We start from the raw sequence: 24,454 nt of genomic DNA, 5'->3' as shown, positions 1-24,454 counted from the left end.
GATGTCTTCAGTTGGTGGGAGGAGAACATTTACTGGAGATTCCTTCACCCAACTCAACAATGGTCCAACAACTGCAGTTGGATTGAATTAAATAAAGTTTGAAGTACCTTGGGTATAGCCATTGGTCTACCACAGGGGTCTGCAATCTGCAGCTCCGGAGCCACATGCAGTCCTCTCACCCCTCCATTGTGGCTCTCTGGTTAAAGAAAAATAAAAAGCTTTTAATCTTAAAAAGTAACTGTAAAGTAAAAAGTAGTTAATTCATAAGTAAAAGAAAAAAAGTAAACTAACTCAAACTCTATTAAAACCATTCAAGAACAGCTGAAGGACCGAACGTGTTACACCATGAGTCTCTGTGACCTGACCATAGTAGCTGTACTGCTACACCAGTCATTCAAGCAGTGCAGCTTTGTAGTTTACCAAAGTTGTACTAAAACATTTGGACAGATTCTATTGCGCCTTGTATCACAAAAAATCAATTAGAGGTCACTAAGCCCAATTAGATAATACCTTATTCCATCCCCATCAGGATTTATATAATTCATCCTTATAATCAGGATTATAAGGCTTATTTTTATTTTTTTAATCAAAATTAAGGATTATAAATGCACCTTGTGGTTTGAAAAATAAGGTAATAGTCACTTAATTATCTCTGACTTCATTTTGGTTGGTTAGATTAACACATTTCTGACTGAAATGCACCACAAACAGTAAATAAACTTTTTTTATATGCTGCTTATATTACATTGCACTGTTCCGTGTTTGCTGCAATAAGATGTGGCACAGGGTGTCTGATTTTAAAAGGAAGTTATGTAAACCTCTGTCAAAATTTTTATACCATTTAATAGAAAAAAATGCTATTTTCTCTTTATTTTAATGTTTTATTTGTGCTAAAAAAAAGCAACAATAGTTTATTTACATGTATCATAATAGTAACAACAACATAAATAGAAATTAGTGTGGAAGACTTTGTGGTTCCTATTGTGTTGTGGTTAGTGAGAAATCGACTTAAATGGCTCTTTGCAGTAATCACTCACTGCCACTCCTAAATACGCTTAAGCTTGAGCTCTTAATACATTGATTTAAACTCACAGTATATCTTCTTCTTTCTCTTTCGGCTTTTCCCATCAGGGGTCGCCACAGCGAACGAGTCGCATGGTAAACTTGGCAATGTTTTACGCCGGATCACTTGACAGCAGTGATAGCAACAAACAAAAAAACAAAAGTTAGATCAAATGTATAAAAAAAACAGAATGAAATAAAACTTGATTGATTCCATAACAGTTAAATTATCTTGTTACCATAGCTTCAATAAAAACGACAAATAAATAAAAAACACCAAAATAAATGTGCTTAAAAATAATAACAAGAACAAGTGTCCAGTGTCTAAGAGGCAATGTAGAGTCTAGCATCTGATGGGAAGAAATCTCAGCAAAACCTCTTTTGACTTCTTTTCTGCAATGACGTGTTGCAGACTCCACAGTAAGGGATGTGAAGTGCCATTTCTGGATCCTCCAAAGCAATGACATCACTGTCAATCTGTACAACAGAAAAATAAATTAGTTTTAAAAATAATAAACAAGTTTTATTTGATGTCACAGGGAAGATATAGGAAAAAACAACTCCAGTAGTATTTTTTGAACCGTAAATAAAAAAGTGATAAATTGAGCTTCTTTCTTGCTGTGTGCAAACAGTTGACATAAATGTACTTGGCGGCTATTTACAATCCCACTAAAACTGGACTCCTCTGGTTAATCAGGTGAATCCGAACGGACTATGAAAATGCAGCTGAAAGAAAATAGTAGACTACAAAAGAGTAAATCATTTGATTCTGCAGAACTACGTACGTAATCACGTAACGTTCAAGCTTCCCGATGCTTCAAAAACCCCCCACCCTGTAAAGAAAAAAAAATACTGTTCCCTTTAATGTTTGTAGCTAATGTGGGTGCAAATGTGCTTTGAAAATAGTAAACACATTGCGGTTATCTGTTCCACGAAGAAGAAACGGCGGTTGCCACTCTGACATGTCACATGACTTCCACCTCCTGAGCTTTATTTAAACTCGCGCAGATAAAGAATGACAAATTTGTGTTTATTAAATATTATGAAAGTTTATGATTCAGTAACTGGGGACCGTCGTATGCAGAGTGTTTGTTTGGCAATGAGATAATAAAAAGAGAGACCGTGTCACCTGGGGGGGGTATTCCAGAAAGCAGGTTATGCTAGCTCCCACGGTAAGTTTGAGGCTAAGGAAGTTGATATATGAGGTGCCGTGTAGGACATTATTCAGAATTAGCATTCATAAACACATATGAAAACTCTCACACACTAGTGAAATGCTTGTATACATACAACTGAAAATATATTCATTCACATACACGTGTGAAATCTCTCACACACACTAGTGAAATCTCTCACACACACATGTGAAAATCCTCTCACACACACTACCGAAATCCGCACACACACACTACCCAAATCCTCTCACACACACCACTGAAATCCTTTCACGCTCACTACCGAAAATCCTCTCACACACACTACCGAAAATGCTCTCACACACACTACCGAAATCCTCTCACACACACTACCAAAAATGCTCTCACACACACTACCGAAATCCTCTCACACACACTACCGAAAATGCTCTCACACACACTACTGAAATCCTCTCACACTCACTACCGAAAATGCTCTCACACACACTACTGAAATCCTCTCACACACACTACCAAAATCCTCACACACACACTACTGAAATCCTCTCACACACACTACTGAAATCCTCTCACACACACTACTGAAATCCTCTCACGCTCACTACCGAAAATCCTCTCATGCACACTACCGAAAATGCTCTCACACACACTACCGAAATCCTCTCACACTCACTACCGAAAATGCTCTCACACACACTACTGAAAATGCTCTCACACACACTACCGAAATCCTCTCACACACACTACCGAAATCCGCACACACACACTACCGAAATCTCTCACACACACCACTGAAATCCTCTCACGCTCACTACCGAAAATTCTCTCACACACACTACCGAAAATGCTCTCACACACACTACCGAAATCCTCTCACACACACTACCAAAAATGCTCTCACACACACTACCAAAATCCTCTCACACACACTACCGAAAATGCTCTCACACACACTACTGAAATCCTCTCACACTCACTACCGAAAATGCTCTCACACACACTACTGAAATCCTCTCACACACACTACCGAAATCCTCTCACACACACTACTGAAATCCTCTCACACACACTACCGAAAATGCTCTCACACACACTACCGAAATCCTCTCACACACACTACCGAAAATGCTCTCACACACACTACCGAAATCCTCTCACACCCACTACCGAAAATGCTCTCACACACACTACTGAAATCCTCTCACACACACTACCGAAAATGCTCTCACACACACTACCGAAATCCTCTCACACACACTACCGAAAATGCTCTCACACACACTACTGAAATTTTCTCACGCTCACTACCGAAAATCCTCTCACACACACTACCGAAAATGGTCTCACACTCACTACTCAAAATCCTCTCACACATACTACTGAAAATTTCGATAGAAACGGAAGGCATTTCAGTAGAAACGGAAGTTGGCTGATTATCGCGAGATTTAGAGGCAGTCAAAAGCGTTGCTATGGTGATGTGTATCGGCAGCATTATCACACTGGTACGGATTGTACCGTAACTGGAGATAGTACCCCGTTAACTACACAGCTGTCAAAACACTGGCTGTGTCCGAATTCCTACCCTAATCCCTAACTACTAAAACCCTATAGTGCAGCACTAAATAGTTCTCTATTTAGTTCTCTGAATTTTGAAAGCAATGCGGACACCCATGCTCACTACTTTTTTCTTTCGGGTGTTGTTTATAAGGCGCTTGACACGAAAACAAAGTGGCGCATTACCGCCACCACCTGCTCTGGAGGCAAACTACTTCTATTTAACGCGGAGAATGACACCTATTTGTCAGAGTAAAAACATAATAAATATGAACATTTTACAAAGACTATTTACAAATCTGCTGTGTTCTGATCATGGAAAACGTGGCTGATTTATAAATAATTAACTTACAAACACATTGGTGTTGATTTAATGTATTTGTTCATAATTAAACCCCCAAGTTATTAGTCCATGCCAATATTATTTTTTTATTTTTGTGCCACTGAACGATTTACGGGCTCTTGTGAGGAGGCATTTTTTTCTGCAGTTTTCTTACACCTTACTGAAAATGGCTTTGAATATGAATCTGTCCATGGACCTGTTGGCAATAATTCAACCGTTTTCGTGAGATCAAACCGAAAACAAGCAGATATGCAGCATCACAGGGCGGCAAGGAGAAGCAGACGTCTCAGAAGATTTCCTCTGGATGCTCTGGCCAGATACGAACAACTTATGACTTAAACCCTAACCCTAACTTAAAGTTTTTTTTTAGTTAAACTTAAGCATTTGTTGCTAATCGTGCTCAAGGTTAGAGTTTAACATTCTTTTTCCAACATCGGATTATAAGTCGTATAGTCTAATTACATGAAACACTTGTGAGTTCAAAGTTTAGTATTTTTTATTCAGAGGCAAACCATATCACTTGTTTTATAAAAAAAATACTTTCATTTTTAAAAATTTAAATGAAAATCAAAAACCCGGCCAAAAAAAAAAACATGAAATTTTCCAGTATTGGTAAAAATATTTCATAAACTAAAATGTAAGACATCAAAATAAATAGAAACATTCAAAAAATTACACTTAATTTCCTCAATGAAATAATTATTGTTCTATCTTCAGAGTCTTCCACGTCTGAGAGGATTTCGGTAGTGTGTGTGAGAGGATTTCGGTAGTGTGTGTGAGAGGATTTCGGTAGTCAGTGTGAGAGGATTTCGGTAGTTTGTGTGATTGGATTTTTTGGTAGTGTGTGTAAGAGGATTTCGGTAGTGAGTGTGAGAGGATTTCGGTAGTGTGTGTGAGAGGATTTCGGTAGTGTGTGTGAGAGGATTTCGGTAGTGAGTGTGAGAGGATTTTTTGGTAGTGTTTCTGAGAGGATTTCGGTAGTGTGTGTGAGAGGATTTTTTGGTAGTGTGTGTGAGAGGATTTCGGTAGTGAGTGTGAGAGGATTTCGGTAGTGAGTGTGAGAGGATTTCGGTAGTGTGTGTGAGAGGATTTTTTGGTAGTGTGTGTGAGAGCATTTTTGGTAGTGAGTGTGAGAGGATTTCGGTAGTGTGTGTGAGAGGATTTCGGTAGTGAGTGTGAGAGGATTTCGGTAGTGAGTGTGAGAGGATTTTTTGGTAGTGTGTGTGAGAGGATTTCGGTAGTGTGTGTGAGAGGATTTCGGTAGTGAGTGTGAGAGGATTTCGGTAGTTTGTGTGAGAGGATTTCGGTAGTGAGTGTGAGAGGATTTCGGTAGTGTGTGTGAGAGCATTTTCACATGTGTATGTGAGAGATTTCACACGTGTATGTGAATGAATATATTTTCAGTTGTATGTATACAATCATTTCACTAGTGTGTGTGAGAGATTTCATACGTGTTTATGAATGCTAATTCTGAATAATGTCCTACACGGCACCTCATATTCATAACCTCAGCTTTCGGTTCCAGAAATGGAGGTATGTTTCAGGATATGTCAAGTTGCCATAGTAACTCATGCTCTGAACATAACCAGGTCTGGACCAGGTTTAGTTGAAGGTTAGTTTGTTTTCAGAGAGGTTAAGCAGTATGGCGTGTCCATTTGAAGATGATTTAGTGGATGAAGAAGCTCAGATAATACTTTTTCCACCTTGAGAAGGTGATAAGACCACATATGGATCTTGGAAAAATAAACTTTTTTACTTTGATCTAACTTAATTATTTGATCAGTTAAGACAAATCAATTAATTTTAGTTAAGTCAGCTCAAAATAACACGTAGTTATCAGACATTTATTTTACTTTCATTTAAATTAATTCAATTAAGTAGGTGTAACTTTGGTGCTGCTGTTAGATCGGCATCGCAAGGAATTGTGGGATACCATTCCCTTTGCCTGTCTTGACGAATTGGGGTTAAGTGTGGGTTTTTGACCAAATGTATTTAGTAGTAGCTGTTTTACTGTGTTTTGCCCAGTTATATTTAACTCTTACTGCACCATGAGTGAAAGGGAGGGAGAGGATGATGAGTTTATATAGCACCCCTACTGTGTGCCAGTGTAATGATAAATTCAGACATATAGTGTATGGTTACATAAATTAAGTCAGTTTTGTTTTATTCATTTTATTGTTATAAAAATGATTACTGGAAAAAATATACAGGCTCAAATTAAGACATATGAGAGTTCAAGAATTACAATAAATTAAGATGGAAAAACTTTAATTGAATTGGAGTAATTAGTAATATTACTTTTAGTTAAATCTTCTTTCTCTTTCGGCTTTTCCCATCAGGGGTCGCCACAGCGAAACAACCTCCACTTCGAGGATGAGTCGCATGGTTAACTTGGCAATTACTTGTTACCAATTGAATTATTTTAAGTTGGATATATGTATGCGTCACAATGAAAATAGAAATAAGATCAGAAACTTGTGCGTTTACTTTTTTCTGTTCTTTTTCTCCAAGCAGAAACTGTTTCTTTTGCTGATCCAGCAGTATTACTTTGTTGATGGGCGTATAATCTTCACACACCGTCATTAAAATCTCCGACTCCGTCTCACTGAAGTATTGCGCTCTCTTTTTTTCTCCACGCGTTTCCATGGTGACTCCAGAAATTGGCGATCCATTGAGAATGTCTTTATGTACTTGCTGTGCACGTGCATTAACCCAGGGTTACCAAGTCGAGCGTAAGTACGCTAACTCATATCGGGTCTTTTGGAACCGACATACCCCGAGTAAGCAAGTTCAGGCGGATTTCAGCCAGAGTTCAGGCTTAAAGTCAGGCTAGTTTGAACATGCTTCCTGGAATACCTCCCTGGTGTGGACCAGGTTTAGTTGAAAGTTAGTTTGTTTTCAGAGAGGTGAAGCAGCATGGCCTGTCCATTTGAAGATGATTTAGTGGATGAAGAAGCTCAGATAATACTTTTTCCACTGTGAGAGGGGGAAAAGACCACGGGGGTCTTATTCCACATGTCTGTGGAAAGTTTCCACCAATAAACAGTTAACTTCTAATTAAAAACATTTAGGCTAAGTGAGGGCAAAACACCACCAGAAACTGCTCATTTTGGACCGGAAGTGGTTGAGCAGAGAACAGGTTTTGAATATATATGGGTGTTTTGAAGTAGCATGCAAAATTTTGTAGTCTGGCCAACATATGTCACTAGTTTCAGTGTGTCAAATGCTTCACAACCCTAAACCATTTCAATACAATTTGATTCGTTTTGGTTCAGTGGTTCAGAAAGCTTTGGTTTCTCCACCACTAGCAATTGATTAATTTGATTAAGGCAAAGTGTTAATCAGGAACCAAGGTAGTCTCAAAACGTCTCACAGGACAAGGACACAAAACAAACCAAACTAAAACCAAACACAAAAAGCAAGGACATTTGTGTTCGACTGTCTGTTTAGCTGAGCTGGCTCATAACCAATAAACCTTTTCAGAATTTCTCTGCCACAGCCAATCAGCTCCTGGCTCTTGTTTCTGAGCCTGTAGGTGCAGACAATTAAGCTCCTAATTGCAAAGCTCCTGCAGTCAGCATATGTAACTGATCTTCAAGTTGGATGTCTGCAAAAGTCACAGGATTGTTCAGTCCGATCTCCAAACTGAAGAACGCCAAATTCCATCAATAAAACTGTATATAAAATATACATATTAAACATAGTGTTTGGCTTTAGCAGAGAAGTTTGGCAGCATTTTAAGGATTATATTTGGAATTTTTTCTTACAACAAATAAATTGTCCATTGAAAGTCTTATTTTTTTTTTTACTTTAAAATGATTTACAATTGTATTCAGTCTAATTTATCTGCACTACAAAACACCAGCAACTTTTTCAGTCTGGTCTAAAACTAAAGGAGAAGTAGAAATTGGTGGGGTTAGAGAAATAAACAAAACAAGACTCAAAAAAATTGAACAATTTAAGTTTTATTCTGAATTTTTTGTCCAAATGAAATTTGACAATGTTAAGACATCAAATAAAAAAAAGGGACACAGCATTAGAATAAGGAAAGACAATACAATAATTAATGTTGTCGCAAAGCCGCATGCTGTGATGGGTGAAGATGATTCTGTTCGTCCTGAGTGTTTAAATGGCGGAGATGCTAAGAATGTTGCCCCCCCCCCCTCTCTCTCTGGAGGAATGGGGGGGGGGATCATTACAAATAAATAGTGAGGAATTTTAAAATCTAAAAATAATAAATAATAAACAATTAATACAATGATTGGAAGACTGCAGAACCTTGGACATGACATGAAACAGTAAATAAATTATTCCCTGAAGTTAAATATTTGTGGCAACAATTTAGTATTTGGAGCACACAAATTAGTATTACATGGCCAAAAATTAGCAATGCATTTGCATTTTGTGAGCACAAATGACAATATTGTGTAGAAAAATTTGAATTTTATATGTCCAAATAAGCCTTTCATGTGCACAAATTAGTAATTTAATGTAATTAATTCCTACTAAAACTTTTATGTCACAAAATGGTACTTTGTTTGCGCAAAAACTAAATTGTGGCAAGAAAAGGTTCATTTGTTAAGTTGTGGCCTCAAATTATTATTTTGAGGAAGCATCTTTTTAATGTCCCGACCAGGGCTCCGTAGAGACAGATAAGAACATGTATGCAGAAATCTGAGGAAGAGCTCAAATGATTTTACTTAGAATTCTTGTTGCCTTGATGGACTGTTTATAAAGATATACTTTACATACCCCCCCCCCCCCCCCGCACCCCAGTTTCAGCCCCTCCCATGAGCCGCGTTGCCCCGGCGACTGCCGGGTTGCGTGATGACGTCGCAAGTATATGAGCGCAGACGGCGGGATCTCGCTCCCTTTTACCGCCATCAGAGCGAAGTCTCTTTCTTCACGGGTCCGCCTCACTGCGCAGCGCTGTTTCCACAGTCCTGTCTCCGGCCACACAGCGAAGGTAAGGCGGACAGGGCTCAAGTGCCGGCGCCTCGCGCGCCTGTCGCCGTCCAGGGAGTTAAATTCGTGCTCTGTCACTTGATGGGAGTGAAAGTGTCGGCGGAAGACTGCTTTGCCATTGCTAATGCTAAGTTAGGCAGACGCCAGCAGCCATTGCCTGGCCCCTCCATGATGTGTTACACGCGATAAAAATAACTGAAAAATAACTGCTAACTGTGCTGTGTATATATATGCGCCGTCTGTTCGTCTCGCCAGGATTTGTTGCACTTTTCTGTCCAAACGTTAGTCGGTCCCTGCGCAGCAGGTCGTTTTTCGACATTTGCCCACACATGTCTGGTTATATTCACTGCTTTTAAGGGGGGGGGGGGTGAGTGACCTTATTTTCAGAGGATGGTATCAGGGTGGGGAACAGTTGTTTACAACCGTGACTTGTGGAATAAAGTGCGCTAACGCAGCTTTTAGCATGATTATCACGCGTGTTGACGTGGATCCGGAGCGTCGGGAACGCTTCTGAAAGCGGTCCATGTTGTGTGGTACCGGAACCGTCCGTCATAGCGGGTCTTTTTATTTTTTTTCTCGCTGCTCCCCGAAGAGTGCGCATCAAGCTAACGGCGCACGAGCTAGCCGAGCCGGCCGGACGCGGGGACAGGAGCCGCTCTGGTTGGTCAATGTTCCGCTCGTGGGTTCTGATTTAGGCTAACGGTTCGGCTCGTTTGGCCTCCTTTAAAAACGCAGTTTCAGAAAATTGTCCTTTGTCAGACCTCGGCAACACGTGGTCTGTACCAGAGGAAACTTCTCCACCGGTTCTGCGCAGAACACGTTCAAGCTAATCCTCAGTTTAACTGTCATCTCATTCTACATTTTATTCTAATTTTCAATTTGAATTTAAATCGTTGATTTTAAATTTGAAGTTGCAGGTTATTGACTCTTGGATTATGGTAAAAGAATTACTCTCCACATTGCTAGATTTTTAATCCAGGGAGTCATCTGAGGATCAGACCCCACAAGTGTCATCTGACTCTGAACTCGCCTGTGCAGCTGGATAAGGCTGAATGCAGCTCACCTGGGATCAGATGTGGATAGAGGGGTTGGATTCCTTTTACCTATCAGATGCATATCATAACTAGTTGACAATCTGATTCAGGGTTTTTGTTCAGTTTGAACAATCCAATTCACTCACCCAAAGTGTTTCCATACATTGAACTGGAATGATGGACTGATCAGTGTTGCATCACATGTGTTGTCCGCTGTGATGCACTTTTATTAAAATAAACGCACCATGTCGCTATCCAAATTGTATTTTCCAAAAATAATTATCGATTTACTTCATATGGAAAATTTTTGTTGTTGTGGTGTATGTCAACTTGATTAACAACTTAACCTCAGACAGATCGATCTGGTTGGTTAAATTGATTCGATTTAACGTTAGGCCACTTGTATTCTGTGAATTTACTGGAGTTTCCAATCACATCACCTGTTTACATTCAATCGGTATGGTTTTAATTCAAAATTGAATGTATACGTTTCAAACTTTTTTTAGCTTTATATTTTTGTGTTTAAGCAAACATAAGAGTTATGACGCACAATTGTGAGACTCCTTGGAAGAACATTTAGTTCAGTAGAGCTTTTTCTGATTCTCAAGATATCTTTCATATAGTTATGACCTTGTCTTCGCTTGGTTTTTGGATTTATACATTTTTAATTTGTCTCTGCATGTTTTATTGTTAGAAAACATGAAAACTGTTTGATCTCAAACCTTTTCCAGTAAATAAGAAAATAATTTTAAGTATTAGATTAGATTTAAAGATAAATTAAGAGTAAATTGTAAAGTAGAAAAAACCGTCAATGTCCCAGACTACTAAGGGTTAAATTCTTTCTTTCAGTTTCAAATGTTATAACAAAAGTTTGATCTAACTTCGGCTGACTGCTCCTGTGCTGTTGTGCGTTCTAGTTGGACTTGTTGCTGTCAGGTTTCTAACCTCTTCCTGTGCTTCCTCCCAGCATCACTTGAGACTCTCCAAACATGTCAGACATTGACAAGTGAGTAGATCTGACACAAATCATGTTGTGGGGAGTGGGGAGCCACCTGGACCTTCTGGTTGATCATCTGCAGGATTTGTTGGAATGTGTAGATGATGGTTTGCTCGGGACAGAGAGCTGTTGAACCTTCCTAATAGATAACACTCTGTCTCCCCCCCACCCCCCACCTCCAAGCAGTAAAGACCAGACTGAGATGGACCCGGCAGACATGGAGGATGTAGAGGAGGTGGAAGAGGAGGAGACCGGGGAAAATGAAAACAGCAAAGGTACTATTGACCAGCAAATTGCTCCAGCAAAACCTCTGGCTTTCTGGTAACTGATTTGAGTCTTTTATTTTGAAGGAATGTGGACTCACTGAGGTGCACTTTGATGTTATTTCTAGTCTGTTATTTAAAGAGAGCCAGAGCTTGTGCATTACATTCTGAACAAGGTTGTAATCGGATTATTATGGATCCTGGAAAGATGCAGCTGTTCTGCCACATCCAGAACACCTGCAGATCCAGAGTCTTTCAAAGCTGGAATCTCAAGAGTGGTTCTGTTTGTCTGGGACTGATCTGTCATTATTGTTCATGATGATGAGCGGGTCATGCATTCATGACAAACGCACTTGCTAGCTTTTTCCACACCAACAATGAGGAGAAACATCAGGGAGAACCTCTGCAGCTCTCCTGCAGGATTCATGGAATAATTGAGTCCTCTTCTGCTGTTTGTGCTCTCAGGGAAGCGCAGGAGCTTCATTTAAAGGCCTGTTCACACCGGGACGAATTTCGCCGGCGATTTTCGCCGACGTTTAACGCCTCGTGACTAAACAAAGGGCACCAATGAGAGTGTGCACACCGACGCGAAAAAACGCCAGGCGTTAAAGCGTCAAAAAAAAAAAACGCCTCGGGTTCGTTTTTTTTTTTCGACGCGTCGCGTCGAAATCTACTCGACCAATGAGAACGGCGCTTTTGCTCACGTGTCTGGAGCTTCTGAAGTTACAGTAAAACACAACTTGGGGGCGCTCAAACACAAAACTGCCTTGCTGAGCACACATACCAGCGAAGAAGATAGACGCCAAGTAGCGTCTACACTGCCGCGAAGAAATAATGACGGACATTCTAAAATATCCCCGAACCAAGCACCAGTTGGAGCTACTGATGCTTGAAATATTCATGTTTTCTTTGTATTATTCTGACAAGCGTGTAAATACTTGCTCTCTTCTTCTGAGTGAAAAGCGACTTTAAGAAGCGTAAAGTTGCGCAGCGCCACCTTGTGTACAGGAGTATTTCTGTTTACATTAAACGCCATCTAATGTCAGGGAATGAAATTGCATGTTCACTCCACTCATCGTCAGCGAAAATCGCCTGGGTGTGAACACAAAAAACGTGGCGAAAAACGCTGGCGAATAACGCCTGGCGAATATTCGTCCCGGTGTGTACGGGCCTTAAGTTGTCAGGCATGATAAAGAAACCGTACAGATGTGCTAAGGCACAGAGCCCAGCTGGGGCTTGTTTATAGAAGAAGCCTGTCAACTCTGCACCTCCATCCAAATGAAGGATGAATCAGAACTGCTTGAAAAGGAACCTTTGATGGTTTGTACTTTCACAGGTCCTGAGGGGTTGTCCTGGAAGAGACTCTTAAAGCTCACGATACTAATGAAGCTAGCAGCACATCTTCTGTAGTTCTGTTTTGACCAACATCATTATCTTCATGAAGGCATCATGAGCTGCGTTTCCATGACACATATGCGCAAAACTATTGAAACAAACCAATTCACGCATCATTCAAAAACATGGCAACGGATGTAAACAATACTTTGACAGCTGATGAGTTCAAATTTCTGCCACAGTACTAGCGCTCATCATCTGTGCAGTGACCAAGGCAGCCAGTTCCTACCAAGAAGCACAATCTGCATCAGGTTGTTGGTCATGTGACTCTGGTCAAAGAGCCACACCATGCACTTACCTGCCAAGACATACACACACAAACAAACAATGAAAGCCATATTATTTCCAATAACACACTCTTCTCCTTACAATAAAACAGCACTGGATTAAAGGGCCCAGTTTCAGTTATGGGTGTTTTTTTTTCCTGTATGCAAGTGTCTATTACAAAAAAGGCAGCGGTAGCAAAACTGGGTTGCTTGTGATTTTTCTTTTTTGTTTTTTCTGTCATCAATCAGCATCCAAAAGTCATCCATCAAAGTCCTCATCTTCTGTATCTGAAATAAACAGCTGTGCTAAATTTCTATCAAACACGGCAGATTCTCTTTAGTCATAAAGCACTGGCCGCACGTATTTAGAAAATTATGGGCGAACAGACACTTAATAATAATTTTAACAATCATAAAAGCACATTTAGATAATCTTCCTCTATGCTGCAGCTTTGTTTGTTTTTTTTACAACAAAATTCACTATTTCTTCTTCTATGGCTGTTTCTGGTATTTTAGATGGTTCTGCGCGTGTTATGATTTTTTTTTTTTTCCCCATCCGAAAGTGTGGCGTATATAAACCTTTGATATAATCTGATTACGTTTTTTCTGGGCCCATGTACACGGTTCAATATTAATCTGATCTTTGATCCTAACAGACACATTTTGCACATGTAACTGCAGCTACTGAGCGTGTCTGCACATTGGTTTCATTCATCTGAGGAGCTTTTCTGCTGTTTGCAGCTCGTCAGCTCACAGTGCAGATGATGCAGAACCCACAGATCCTAGCAGCTCTACAGGAGAGGCTGGACGGTCTGAACGGCTCCCCATCAGGCTACATGGAGAGGTGAGTGAGGAAAGTCAGCATATCGGCATCCACAGTAGATGAATCTTGTTTGGTGGATACATTGAAAAATCCTGTTTGCTCTGCTGAAAAGAAAATCTTGGCTAAAGTGGTTTGGACTTTGCCTTCAGTTGGGTTTAAACTGGACTCCCTTTTTTGCTGATAATTTCTGTATTCATCCAGTTAAGAAGACTCTGTCTGGTGGAGCCTACTGCTTTCTGTGCAGCTCTGTGTTTCCAAATGACACCGCAGACAGCTGCAGGTTCTGAAGGTTTCCTCCAGCGTCTCCCCTGATCTGCTCTGTTCAGTAGCAGTCTGTGATGATGGAATCTTCCGCTGTCGAGTCCCAGGTCTAAGAAGTGTGCTGTTCCTCGAGTCTGTGCTAAACTGAATTATTATGAAGGCTCGTTTGAGTTTGTAATCAGAAAATCTTTGTCTGAAATAAATCCTGTATGTCGGGCTGACATGCAGATGTGTCGCTTCCTTGAACTCTTGGTTTTGCAGCTGGTCTGCAGAACTCCTTTCATTTTCTTTTGGGCTGGGATTATGCGGGAGTAAAAAATAATTAAGCTCCTTGCTCTCCGTTTGTATTCTGTGAAGGAACTGTAATGCCGTCTGAAATTCAAGATGTTCAGCCTCTGCCAGCATGCAGTCAGATGGTGCAGATTTCACAATTTCCCTTCTTCTGATGTTTGATACTGATGGGTAAGCTTCTGGAGTGTTTGGAAGCAGATTAACAAGCTGATGGCTACTGAGCTTCATCGCTCCTCTTTGAACCAGAGTTTTTTGGTTTAAGAGCTCCACACCAAAGGTTGGCACTAGAAGAGTGAAGGACTCGTCTGCTCAGGAGGATGTTCTGCTCCTTCCTCAGAGACACTGTCACTTTAAAGCTGTGGGAAGAGCTTCACCTCTGAAATCCCTGAAGTCTTTTATAGAAAAGCTTTGGAACAGAGGGTAGTGAGGAGTAGACCAACGGACTCCAAAATCTGGTCTGTTTGGTGTTGTGCTATGCTGTGTTACTGTTGGCAGGGAGGTAAGTGTCATTCACCTGCTGACAAGTAAAACTTCCCTGTGAAGAAGCAGATGGACAGGTGATGGCTTGGAAGTGAAATCTGTGTCATGAAGACCAAAAAGACGCAAAGTCACTGATTACTTTCAAGGTCCGGCAGTTTAGTTTTTCAAGTTAGTATTAGAGGACTTTGTGATCTCCAAGTGTAAAAATGGTTTTGAAAATGTCTCCAAAGAAATCCAGAATTTCCCAGAAAACGAGTAGCAATTTGGTCCTGAAGTCTAAAGAGGAATCGGAACGAGTCATGCTGGATTACTGACAGGAATGCTTCAGGACCTTTCCGTCTGTCTCCACAGTTTACCAAAGGTTGTGAAGAGACGCGTCAATGCCCTCAAGAACCTCCAGGTCAAATGCGCTCACATCGAGGCCAAGTTCTATGAAGAAGTTCACGAACTGGAGAGAAAATATGCGGCTCTGTACCAGCCTCTGTTTGACAAAGTAAGTCCCCTCTGCATCTGCTGGACTTTGGTCTACAGCAGCCTCCCGCATGGAGCCTCTGGGACAGGACAGCAGTTATGAGCTCATTCAGAGAGTCTGTGATGTTCTTCTGGAAATTTTGCTGAGACTTTGTTTTACTGCACAGAGAAGCGACATAGTGAGAGCAGCATATGAGCCCACAGATGAGGAGTGTGAATGGAAAGCAGATGAGGAGGAAGAGCTCACAGTAAGTAAGCAGGTACAGATGACAGATTTCTATTGTTGAATCAGTCTGTGGATTTGCATGAATCCTGCAGTGATCAGTGTGGCTCTGTCCTTTCTCCTGAGCTCAGAACAATCCAGTTTGAAGAGCAAATGTCTCCCAACAGGAAGAAATGAAGGAAAAGGCCAAGCTGGAGGAGGAGAAGAAAGACGAGGAGAAGGAGGACCCCAAAGGCATCCCAGAGTTCTGGCTAACAGTTTTCAAAAATGTGGACCTGCTCAGTGATATGCTGCAGGTGGGTTCTGCACAGAAAGTGGGTCACTCCATCTGTGGAGGAAGCTACTGTCTGCCACCTGCTGGTCAGACTGTTAATGTTCCAGAAATCTCTTTTTAATGAGCTCCTCATTTTCCCATCAGGAGCACGATGAGCCCATACTAACACATTTACAAGACATTAAAGTAAAGTTTTCTGACCCAGGACAACCAATGGTAAGTCACGCCACCTTAATCTCCCTGAACGTACGTGAACGTATTTTAACCTGACTCTTTTCCCCAGAGCTTTACGTTAGAGTTCTACTTCGAGCCCAACGAGTTCTTCACAAACACAGTCCTGATTAAAACCTACAAGATGAGGTCTGAGCCCGATGAGAGCGACCCCTTTTCCTTCGATGGTCCAGAAATCATGTCTTGCACAGGGTGAGCCCAGGCGAGCGCTCTGGTGACTTTTGATGCAAACAGAATCAACCCTCTGCAGTTCTGAGTTTCCCTTTGGTTCAAATGGCACCATTGTCATCAGTCTGCTGCTCCCCTCCACAGCTGCACCATTGACTGGACCAAAGGCAAAAACGTTACATTGAAAACAATCAAGAAGAAGCAGAAGCACAAGGGCCGCGGCACGGTGAGGACAGTCACCAAAACCGTCCCCAATGACTCCTTTTTCAACTTCTTCAGCCCCCCTGAGGGTGAGCGTGACCGCACACTGCTCTGCTTTTGAAAAACTTCACTTTTCCATTTGTGATCTGACTGGATGGTTTTGTGTCTGCAGTTCCAGAAAATGGAGAGTTGGTGAGTTCCATATTTCTTCTTTTATTTGACTATTTAACACCAAAAGCTGGACTTGCTGACCTGAACACAACCGTCCCTGCCTTTTGTCTGCAGTTATTTCATCGTAAAAAAAAAAAAACTTTTTTGTTTTGAGAGGAAACTGAATTTGTTTATAAATAACTACTGTTTCAAACTTTTGAATATGAAACTATTTCCTGTTAAAGAACTTGAAGGGTGCTTTGTCCTGTGAGTCTGCAGGCGATGACCCCACTCCCTGAAGCTGTCTAAAACAAGAATGAAGACCCAAGCACATGCATGCTCTTAGTTTGTAAAAGACACAAACTTGTTAAACTTTTGATTGATCTGGTGAAGTTCGGTGTGAAATGATTTCCCTCATTTTCTTTAATTTATAAAATCAAATCCAGTTCTCATTTCTCTCCAGCGAATCTTCCTGCTGTTCTTTGTTTTTGGCTGGTTTTAGTTTTGAGGTAGAACTTCGGCTGAACGAAGATCTGTCATGATGGAGAGCTCTGGCTCAAGACATGCAAAGTCATCCATAACTATAAAGTTTCTGCTCTGTTTGTTTTCAGGACGAAGACTCCGAGGCTATCCTGGCTGCTGACTTTGAAATCGGCCACTTCATCCGTGAGCGCATCGTGCCACGGGCAATTCTGTACTTCACAGGCGAGGCCATTGAAGACGACGACGACGAGGTAAGTGAAGTGAAGTGAAGACGGGCTTTTCACCCCACACTGTTGGGCATAAAAACAGACTGAAGTCCCGGAAAAAGGGGAATCGTCCCACAAAAACAATGTTGTCAGTGTCTAAAAACACTCAGGAGTTTAGAAGATTCAGTATGTTATGGAGTGAGAAAGTTGAAACCATCACAAGAAAAGAGACTTTATTTTAATTGTTTTTTTTTTTATACTCACTGCTTAAATTTCAACAGACATTCTTAAAGAGTAAAAGTCACTGTTTAAGTCCCATTTTGGTAATTTCCTCTGTTTAGAGTTTTAGGTAATTAATCCCAGAATTGTTGCTTTTGTATTTGATTTCAGACACTGTTATTTCTGAACAATAAGTTAGGAATAATACACAACAACCTGTTCATTATCAGAAATTGATACCTGACGTTGATACAGACGTTCAGCTCCTTAATCACAAAGTTTGTTTACAACCTTTAGTTCAAATGAGGAAAGTCCCCTTGACGACAGTGTGAATACAGACCAAAGGGTTCAGGACTCTATGAAAACCAACAGACTTTCCAGTCTAAATACACCCTAAAAAGAATTGTTTTTAGAATATTACTTTTTTCTTCACTGTTTTTATGCCTTATCAGTGCAGAAGAAAATAATCAATCTGAATATGTTTGAATGTAGAGGTTTCTCTGACCCACCACTAACACAAAAATGTTCTGAAGTTCTGTTTGTGTTGCAGGTGGTCAGCTGAGCTTTGTCACTTACATTGTTGAAGCGTAAGCATTTTCAGTGAAACTTAAATTGAGCACTGTTTTTAATTCTCTACAGTATGATGAAGAAGGAGAGGAGGCAGATGATGAGGTAAAGACCAGAAGGATGAATTTAATGAGTTTTCCTGAAACCGTTTGGCTTGAATGTTCTGTCTGTTTTTAAGGAGGGTGAAGAGGAAGCTGATGAAGAGAACGATCCCGATTATGATCCCAAGGTGAGCACTCAGCCTGGATCTTAAGATGTCTGCAATCCTGAGGTCCTTACTCCACCCTTCTCCACTTTGTGGACTCGGGCTTGTATTCCTCGGCACAGTTTGTGCGAGTCCTGAGCTGCAGGTGGAGAAGGGCTGCAGGCTCCCAGAATACATGCTGTCAAACATGTCTTGTGTGTCCCAGCTTTGCTCTGCTTCAGCTTGTGGTGTTGGGATCTGAACTTGACAATGAAAAATCGAAATTTTATCTTGATGGCTTCAGAAAAATCGTAGTTTGTAAAAGGGAATTTCTGCATGCTACTAAAAAAAGCTGAATTGAAGCCTGAAACTAAAGACGCTGGCAAACTCGTCTTCATCAGTTAAAGCTGTATTAATCCTGCAGATGGACGGTTGTTAGGCAGTGATCAGTCACTGAATGTCACCCCCAGTTTCAGACTGTCCTTAACTTCAGGGCTTTAGCTTAAGTCAGGACTTTGTTCTGGTTCTGAAACGGTCTGCAGGTGCATTGTTTACATGATCAGCTGTTGTCAACAAAACAATTCTGCCAGAGAAGTGACTAGATATCAATCTTGAATTTGTTTTCTCAGAGGTATGGTGGCAAGTTAACTTCTAATTTAGATGATGAGCATGTAAACTTGGTTCAATCAATGTTTCGTTCCTTTTTTTCTCCACTTTTGTGAAATGTATGTTTGATATTTATCTTGCTGTATGGGAGGGTCATGAGTACCAGAGTTCAGATCTCATAATCTGCTTCCACACAACTCTTGATATGTTATAAAGATTACCCATAGTGCCTGGCATCAGTTGGCAAAATTTCTTATTTCAACTGCTGACAAACTCTGAATCTTGAACCTCTCCAGCTTTTTGCATTGTCTGAGAAAAACCAACTTTAGTCACATGATCACACAGCAGACCACAGCACACGCTAACTTTGATCCTCTGCAATGTCTATTGGTGTCTACAGCAGGTTAACTTAAACCTGGGAGGAAAGCGGAAGTAGGATTTACCACTTCACGTTTGGAGTGTGGGATGAAGTGACTTGTTTGTTTAAAGCAGTCATGCTGTCCACCTCTGCCTTTTTAGACTTCACATGTCACATGTTGTGATCTTTGAACCATGCTGCAACGTTGGCAGGGTCTTGGCTAGTGTAAGAGCTTCCTGAGAGGACTACGCAGATGTTAGTTTTTAGTTTCCAGAAAGGATCTAGCAGACGTCGGTTTGCAGCGTACTCTGAGGTATAAGCAGACGTTAGTTTGCAGCGTTCAGTGAGAACCTAGCAGATGTTAGTTTGCAGCGGTTTAGTTTCTGCGTCATGGTGGAGCTGCTGAGCAGGTTTGACATTCTGTATTCTGCTGATTTTTATTTTTTATTTTCTTCATAAATGTTTCTTCATCTCAGCTACTTCTGCATCTCTTGTCAGCGACTCTTTACATCTTTCCTTACTAGGTTTAAGTGGTGACTGTAGAAAAATAACCCTGTCCCGGTAGGTACGGCTTGTGACTTCTCAGCTTACTACCATACTCCACATGGCTGCTGTGTCTTTGCTTTTAATTCGGATCCTTCACACCCCCATCCCACATGTGTATGCTCACCTTCCGCCGCCCCCAACCCACATTACTAACCCACCTGTTTGTTTCCGACTAACCCATGAGGAGGGGAGTGTCTGCACCCGTGTGTTTGATTTCCCTTCTTCACCAACTCAGGCTGGTTCTTCCAGAATGAGGATTTGCTGCCATTCTTCCATAAATGCGTCAGATTGTTTGTTTTTCAGTTGAGCTCCATTTTCCTTTCAGTGATCACAGGCTTCAGGCAAAACATCTAAAACCTGTTAACAGAACGTCTGCTCTGCGCGCTTTACTAAGACTTTCGGTTTTAATAAATAATTAGCATATATTCACGACTATAAGGTGCACTTAAAAGTCTTAAATTTTCTCCAAACTGTAGGGGGCGCCCAATGGGCCGGAGCGCCTGATTTGTTGTAGAGGGTGTAGAAGAAGGTAGTGAGGAAGATATGTACTGACCAATTGACGCTTATTTGGCATTCACTTGTCTGCAGCAGAAAGCTACCTGCGCCCCATTTACCTCATGACCCCTACCATTCTCAGTAAGGGAGGGGTTAGCAGAGGGGCAGTTTTCTCATCTTGTTGTACAAGCATAACTATTTATTTGTTTTGAACACATAAACAGTGCAACATGAGCGTGCCTCACTTCTCTTCACAGCCACCTAACTCCTGGTGTGGGAATCAACACTTCCCATGAGTCTTAGTGTCCATAGGTGGGGCCAAGCCTCGGGTCCCCACAACATTGTTCACAAAATGGCTGAAGCCCTGTTTGAACTGCAGCTATCAGCTACGCTGAGAAAAAAAATGAATCAAAACTAACTCGGATTTGCTCCCGCTGTTTTTTTAACACACACCGTGCTTAAGCCGGTGTTTTCGCTAGTGCAAATACGAAGGAAAAAAGCAGACGCATGTGTGCGCGCGTGTGCGTGCTGAAGGCAGCGGTGTTTTCACTAACACATATGTAGAAGGAAGAGGCAATGTCTGTGTTTCTTCGCTAGCATGTGTAGGATAAGGAGGATGGGAGACACGCGCAAGTGAGTGTGTGAGCATTCAGTTTGTTACTCAGTTAGGGAGAACAGTAAAAAAGATGTTTCCTCTAAGAGAGCAGAGACCGGTTCTTTTTGTTTACCCACTCTGGAGGCTCTGAGGGTCCGAATGGATGAAATCCTCAAAATAGTTTATTTTATTTTATTTCTTTTTCCCAGACATTTTTACACTTTTCTCTATTGCTTAAACTCTCAAAGTTCAAACCATAGAAGTCCAGGATTATAGAATGAAAACAAAGCTCTGATAGCGATCAAAGGTTTTTGCAACTCTGGAAAGCTGAATACTGTACAGGAGATACAGCAGAGATTAACAGTCTACAGACAATAAGGATGCAGAACAGTGCTGTTATTTAAAATAAATGAAATAAAATAAAGGCATGCTGAGAAGACTGAAAGGTGGAACGCGATATACACTGTATAGTATGGATCTATGGCATTGATTCAATAATAGGTTTTGGTGGTAAATGTTGTGTGTAGACACACTTTTAAAATCTTTTTCTTCAGAATCAGTCAGAATTCCTTCTTACTAAAGAGTGCGTTCCAAGGCTAACGATTATTTCCGAAGTTGATTAGTCAATGATTGTTTACGTAAGGTGATGGGCATTTTTCAACCGGTTGGACATTTTCACGCTGTTGCAGCGACTCAGCACTGACCAATCGGGGACCCTGATTTAGTATTGACGTGTCTGTGGCGTCCGCTTCAAAACAATTGTAAACGTGATCATGAAGGAGATTAATAATTACAGTTAGTGTCCGGTCGGACTAATATGACTCCAACACAGACATTTATAGGAACAGAGCTGTGAAAACAAGGTCTGAGCAAGACTTGTGGGATTTGCACAGCTTTCCCTTTGTGCATCAAGTCTATTCCTTTTGTAGATAGCAGACAAGCTCTAATTAACAGTAAATTCACAAAAAGAGAATCTTTTCCCTTTCCCTACCTACGAGTCTCGCACCGATCCGGTGTGTACATCACACCACATGCGGCTGGTGTGAATGCAGCATGGAAACGCAGGTTTGTATCAGTCGTCTTCTATGGTTCAGGAATGGCCACACCACCTCCAAATGTCCCTGTTGTGCTTTAGGATCCCAATGACTTTATGGCTGATGGTTATTAAAATCATTTAAAATGACAAAAGACATATCGACAATACCAAATTAGTGTTGACAATGTTTTAGTCTATTAGTCGACATCTGCTTTAGTTCTTTGTTTTTTTTCTTAAGTTCATTAGAATAAAATGCATTATTTCATTTTCTCCACATCAAGTTGACATGCCTAGTGCATTCACCATTTTGTAGTGGTGTCCGAATCTACAATTTCAAAATCAAGTGCCCTCGAAATTTTCCAGAAGTCTCTGCAAAAATTCAGTATGCATCCATGCTCATTAGATTGGCAAATATAGACCACAATGCATCACGTTTGAATAGTTTTGTGAAGTAAAGGTGTTTAAATGTATTTTTTTAAATAAACATTTTAATCATCAGAACTCAGCGGATTTATAGTAGTCCTAGAATGTTTGTATTGATCAGATTTTCACTTAGAAATCTGCCATTTAAAAAAAATGTCCCAATTGCTTTTAAAATCTTTAAAAAAGAATTTTGTTAGTATTTAGGGGATAGGAAAGGAATTTGGACATAGCCATTGACTGTATACGAGAACTGGACAGAGTGACCCCTCCCCACTGGCGTTGCAAACAGGAAGTAGCCGCTGGCTCCAAGATGCAAAAATCCCATTGACTTCTATAGAGAAATAAACAGCTTTCAGTCTATTGGTCACAATAACTGTTCTGGCTCTGATACCTTTTTTTTTTTTTTTGACATCTTTTTGATATATTGATATACTTTGAAAATTGATCAAAAGATAATTGAAGTTGGTCTTTAATCCACACAAATAAACCGTTTAGCTGTGTGGAGGTTTCTTCCTTATTTTTTTTTTGAGTCGCAGCGTTAAAACAGTATAGGCGTGTGAGCGAGGACCCCCCCCCCCCATCCATTGTTTTTCATAATGTCCGTGCTTTGAGCGGGCAAACGTTGAAATGTTTAGGCCTGAATTTGTCTGCTGAAGTCTGTGTTAGCATGTCTGTTTCTGTGTGGACCTGGTGGTTTTCTGAGGCTTTGTTTGACCCCCGCCGTCTCCTGTGGTCTCTTGCAGAAGGATGCAGCCCCCCCAGCTGAGTGCAAGCAACAGTGAGGCCTTGTCTGGCTGCCATGAGGATCAACTGCACTGTAACTGCTTGTTAAACTTCTTCAAAAAAAGGAAAAACGGATTAAAATAGTTACTTATCGCCTTATAATGTTTTGTATTTTTCTTGGTAGGGAATTTGAAAGCAAAGGTTTCCAGATTTTTGTTACAAATCTTCCCGGTGATAAACTGGGAGCCGTCTGGCTCAGTTCACATAGTATTTTACTAGCCCTGTTTTTCCTGTTTTCCTCTCCTCTGTACAGTAAAGGAACAGGAGAACAACTCCGCATGACCTTATTCCTAATTCGTTTGGGTTTCTGTGATGTTTTTGTCGTTTTGCTCTTCGACAACGGCTGTGCTTCTGACCAAAGGAGTGGGTGGATGGTTGTCCCAGGTTAAATGTTCCTCTGAGGGGGATTTTTTTTGGCACATGAAAAAAAAATCATTGTAGCATTCTCAGTCCCAGAGGTGATTTGGGGGGGGGGTCTGCATCCTTCCAGTTGGGAGCTCCTTGTGCTGGCTTGAAACATTCCAGTAAGCAGAATCAAACCCAAGAAGCCCCTTTATCAAACATTCCAGAGAATTCCAGGGAAAGGTGGTTCAGGGACACCAAACGCTAACCTTCAGGCTCTCATGTGCCCGCTGTCCTCACATCTGTGCACAGCAGTGCTCCAGCAGCGTCCTTTCATCTCTGCGCTGCCATCACGTCCTCTGCTTTCTCCAGAGGTCAAAGTGGGGGGTGGGGGTTTGGAATAGGAACTGCTTAAGTAAATGTAGCACAGGAGTCTGGAGGAAATGCTCAGATTTTCAGATATCCCTTGATTTTTCTCGCTGCTTCTGGTTGACCACCCAATGGTGGTGGTACACTCTCACCCCTATCTGGTTTATCACTGTGACGGGAGGGCAGGTGTGATAATTGCCCCCCCCCCCCCCCCCCCCCCCCCCCCCCCATCTGGGCCAATGATCGGTAGCCCTCCTCACCCTCGTTGTCCTTGAACCAAAAATAGCAATATTACCCTCCCAGGTGGTGTGAGACATGTTGGGGGCAGGTCGCCTCATCCTCCGGGAGTAGGTTCTGTTCAGCTGTTGTCGAGGCAAAATGCTATGCTGCAAAAATACTAATGTACTCAATGTTCGTGTATGGTCATGAATAAATTGGTAAAACGCGCTGTTGGTTTGTGACTGAAGTCATTTCTGCAGTTAGTGTTGCTGGCCAGCAGAGGGCGCTGCTGCACATCAGTAATCTCAGGAACATTCCAGCAATAAAATTAAATCTCAGGAACTTGGTCTTTAGATAAGCCTTTAAAAGCAACTTCAGCCTGTAAATTCTATAGTTTGATTAAAACTTCAATAT

The 24,454-nt window shown here is 41.2% G+C and overlaps 1 protein-coding gene across 10 annotated transcripts; it reads left to right on the top strand.

Annotated features, from left to right (window-relative positions):
• Positions 1–8,924: 8,924 nt before the first annotated feature.
• Positions 8,925–24,269, top strand: nap1l1 (nucleosome assembly protein 1-like 1). 10 transcript variants are annotated; one of them, XM_078941640.1, is made up of 16 exons: positions 8,925–9,082; positions 11,083–11,121; positions 11,259–11,387; positions 13,778–13,880; positions 15,243–15,384; positions 15,530–15,610; positions 15,753–15,881; positions 16,004–16,075; positions 16,143–16,282; positions 16,403–16,548; positions 16,632–16,651; positions 17,221–17,343; positions 18,157–18,189; positions 18,263–18,313; positions 19,757–19,793; positions 23,071–24,269. In XM_078941640.1, the coding sequence occupies exons 1-15, from the start codon at positions 8,944–8,946 to the stop codon at positions 19,760–19,762; spliced, it is 1,353 nt and encodes a 450-aa protein (XP_078797766.1). In that variant the 5' UTR covers positions 8,925–8,943; the 3' UTR covers positions 19,763–19,793; positions 23,071–24,269. The 10 variants fall into 10 exon arrangements, with proteins under 10 accessions (XP_078797766.1, XP_020569976.1, XP_020569975.1 ...); XM_020714317.3 differs by having other exon boundaries at positions 15,530–15,622; XM_078941644.1 differs by having other exon boundaries at positions 8,934–9,082; positions 11,299–11,387.
• The last annotated feature ends 185 nt before the right edge of the window (positions 24,270–24,454 follow it).

The sequence above is a fragment of the Oryzias latipes genome, chromosome 23 (assembly GCF_053564925.1).
Source record: "Oryzias latipes strain Hd-rR chromosome 23, Olatipes_Hd-rR_3.1".
NCBI classification, from domain to species: domain Eukaryota; kingdom Metazoa; phylum Chordata; class Actinopteri; order Beloniformes; family Adrianichthyidae; genus Oryzias; species Oryzias latipes.
Note: the sequence above shows the minus strand (reverse complement) of the source record. Positions and strands in the feature narration are given on the sequence as shown.

Coding starts and splice junctions, on each gene's coding strand:
- nap1l1 (XM_020714315.3), top strand. CDS start 8,944: ATGACGTCGCAAGTATATGAGCGCAGACGGCGGGATCTCGCTCCCTTT. Junction 16,283..16,402: donor GAAATCATGTCTTGCACAGG/GTGAGCCCAGGC, acceptor TCCCCTCCACAG/CTGCACCATTGACTGGACCA. Junction 16,652..17,220: donor TTCCAGAAAATGGAGAGTTG/GTGAGTTCCATA, acceptor GTTTGTTTTCAG/GACGAAGACTCCGAGGCTAT.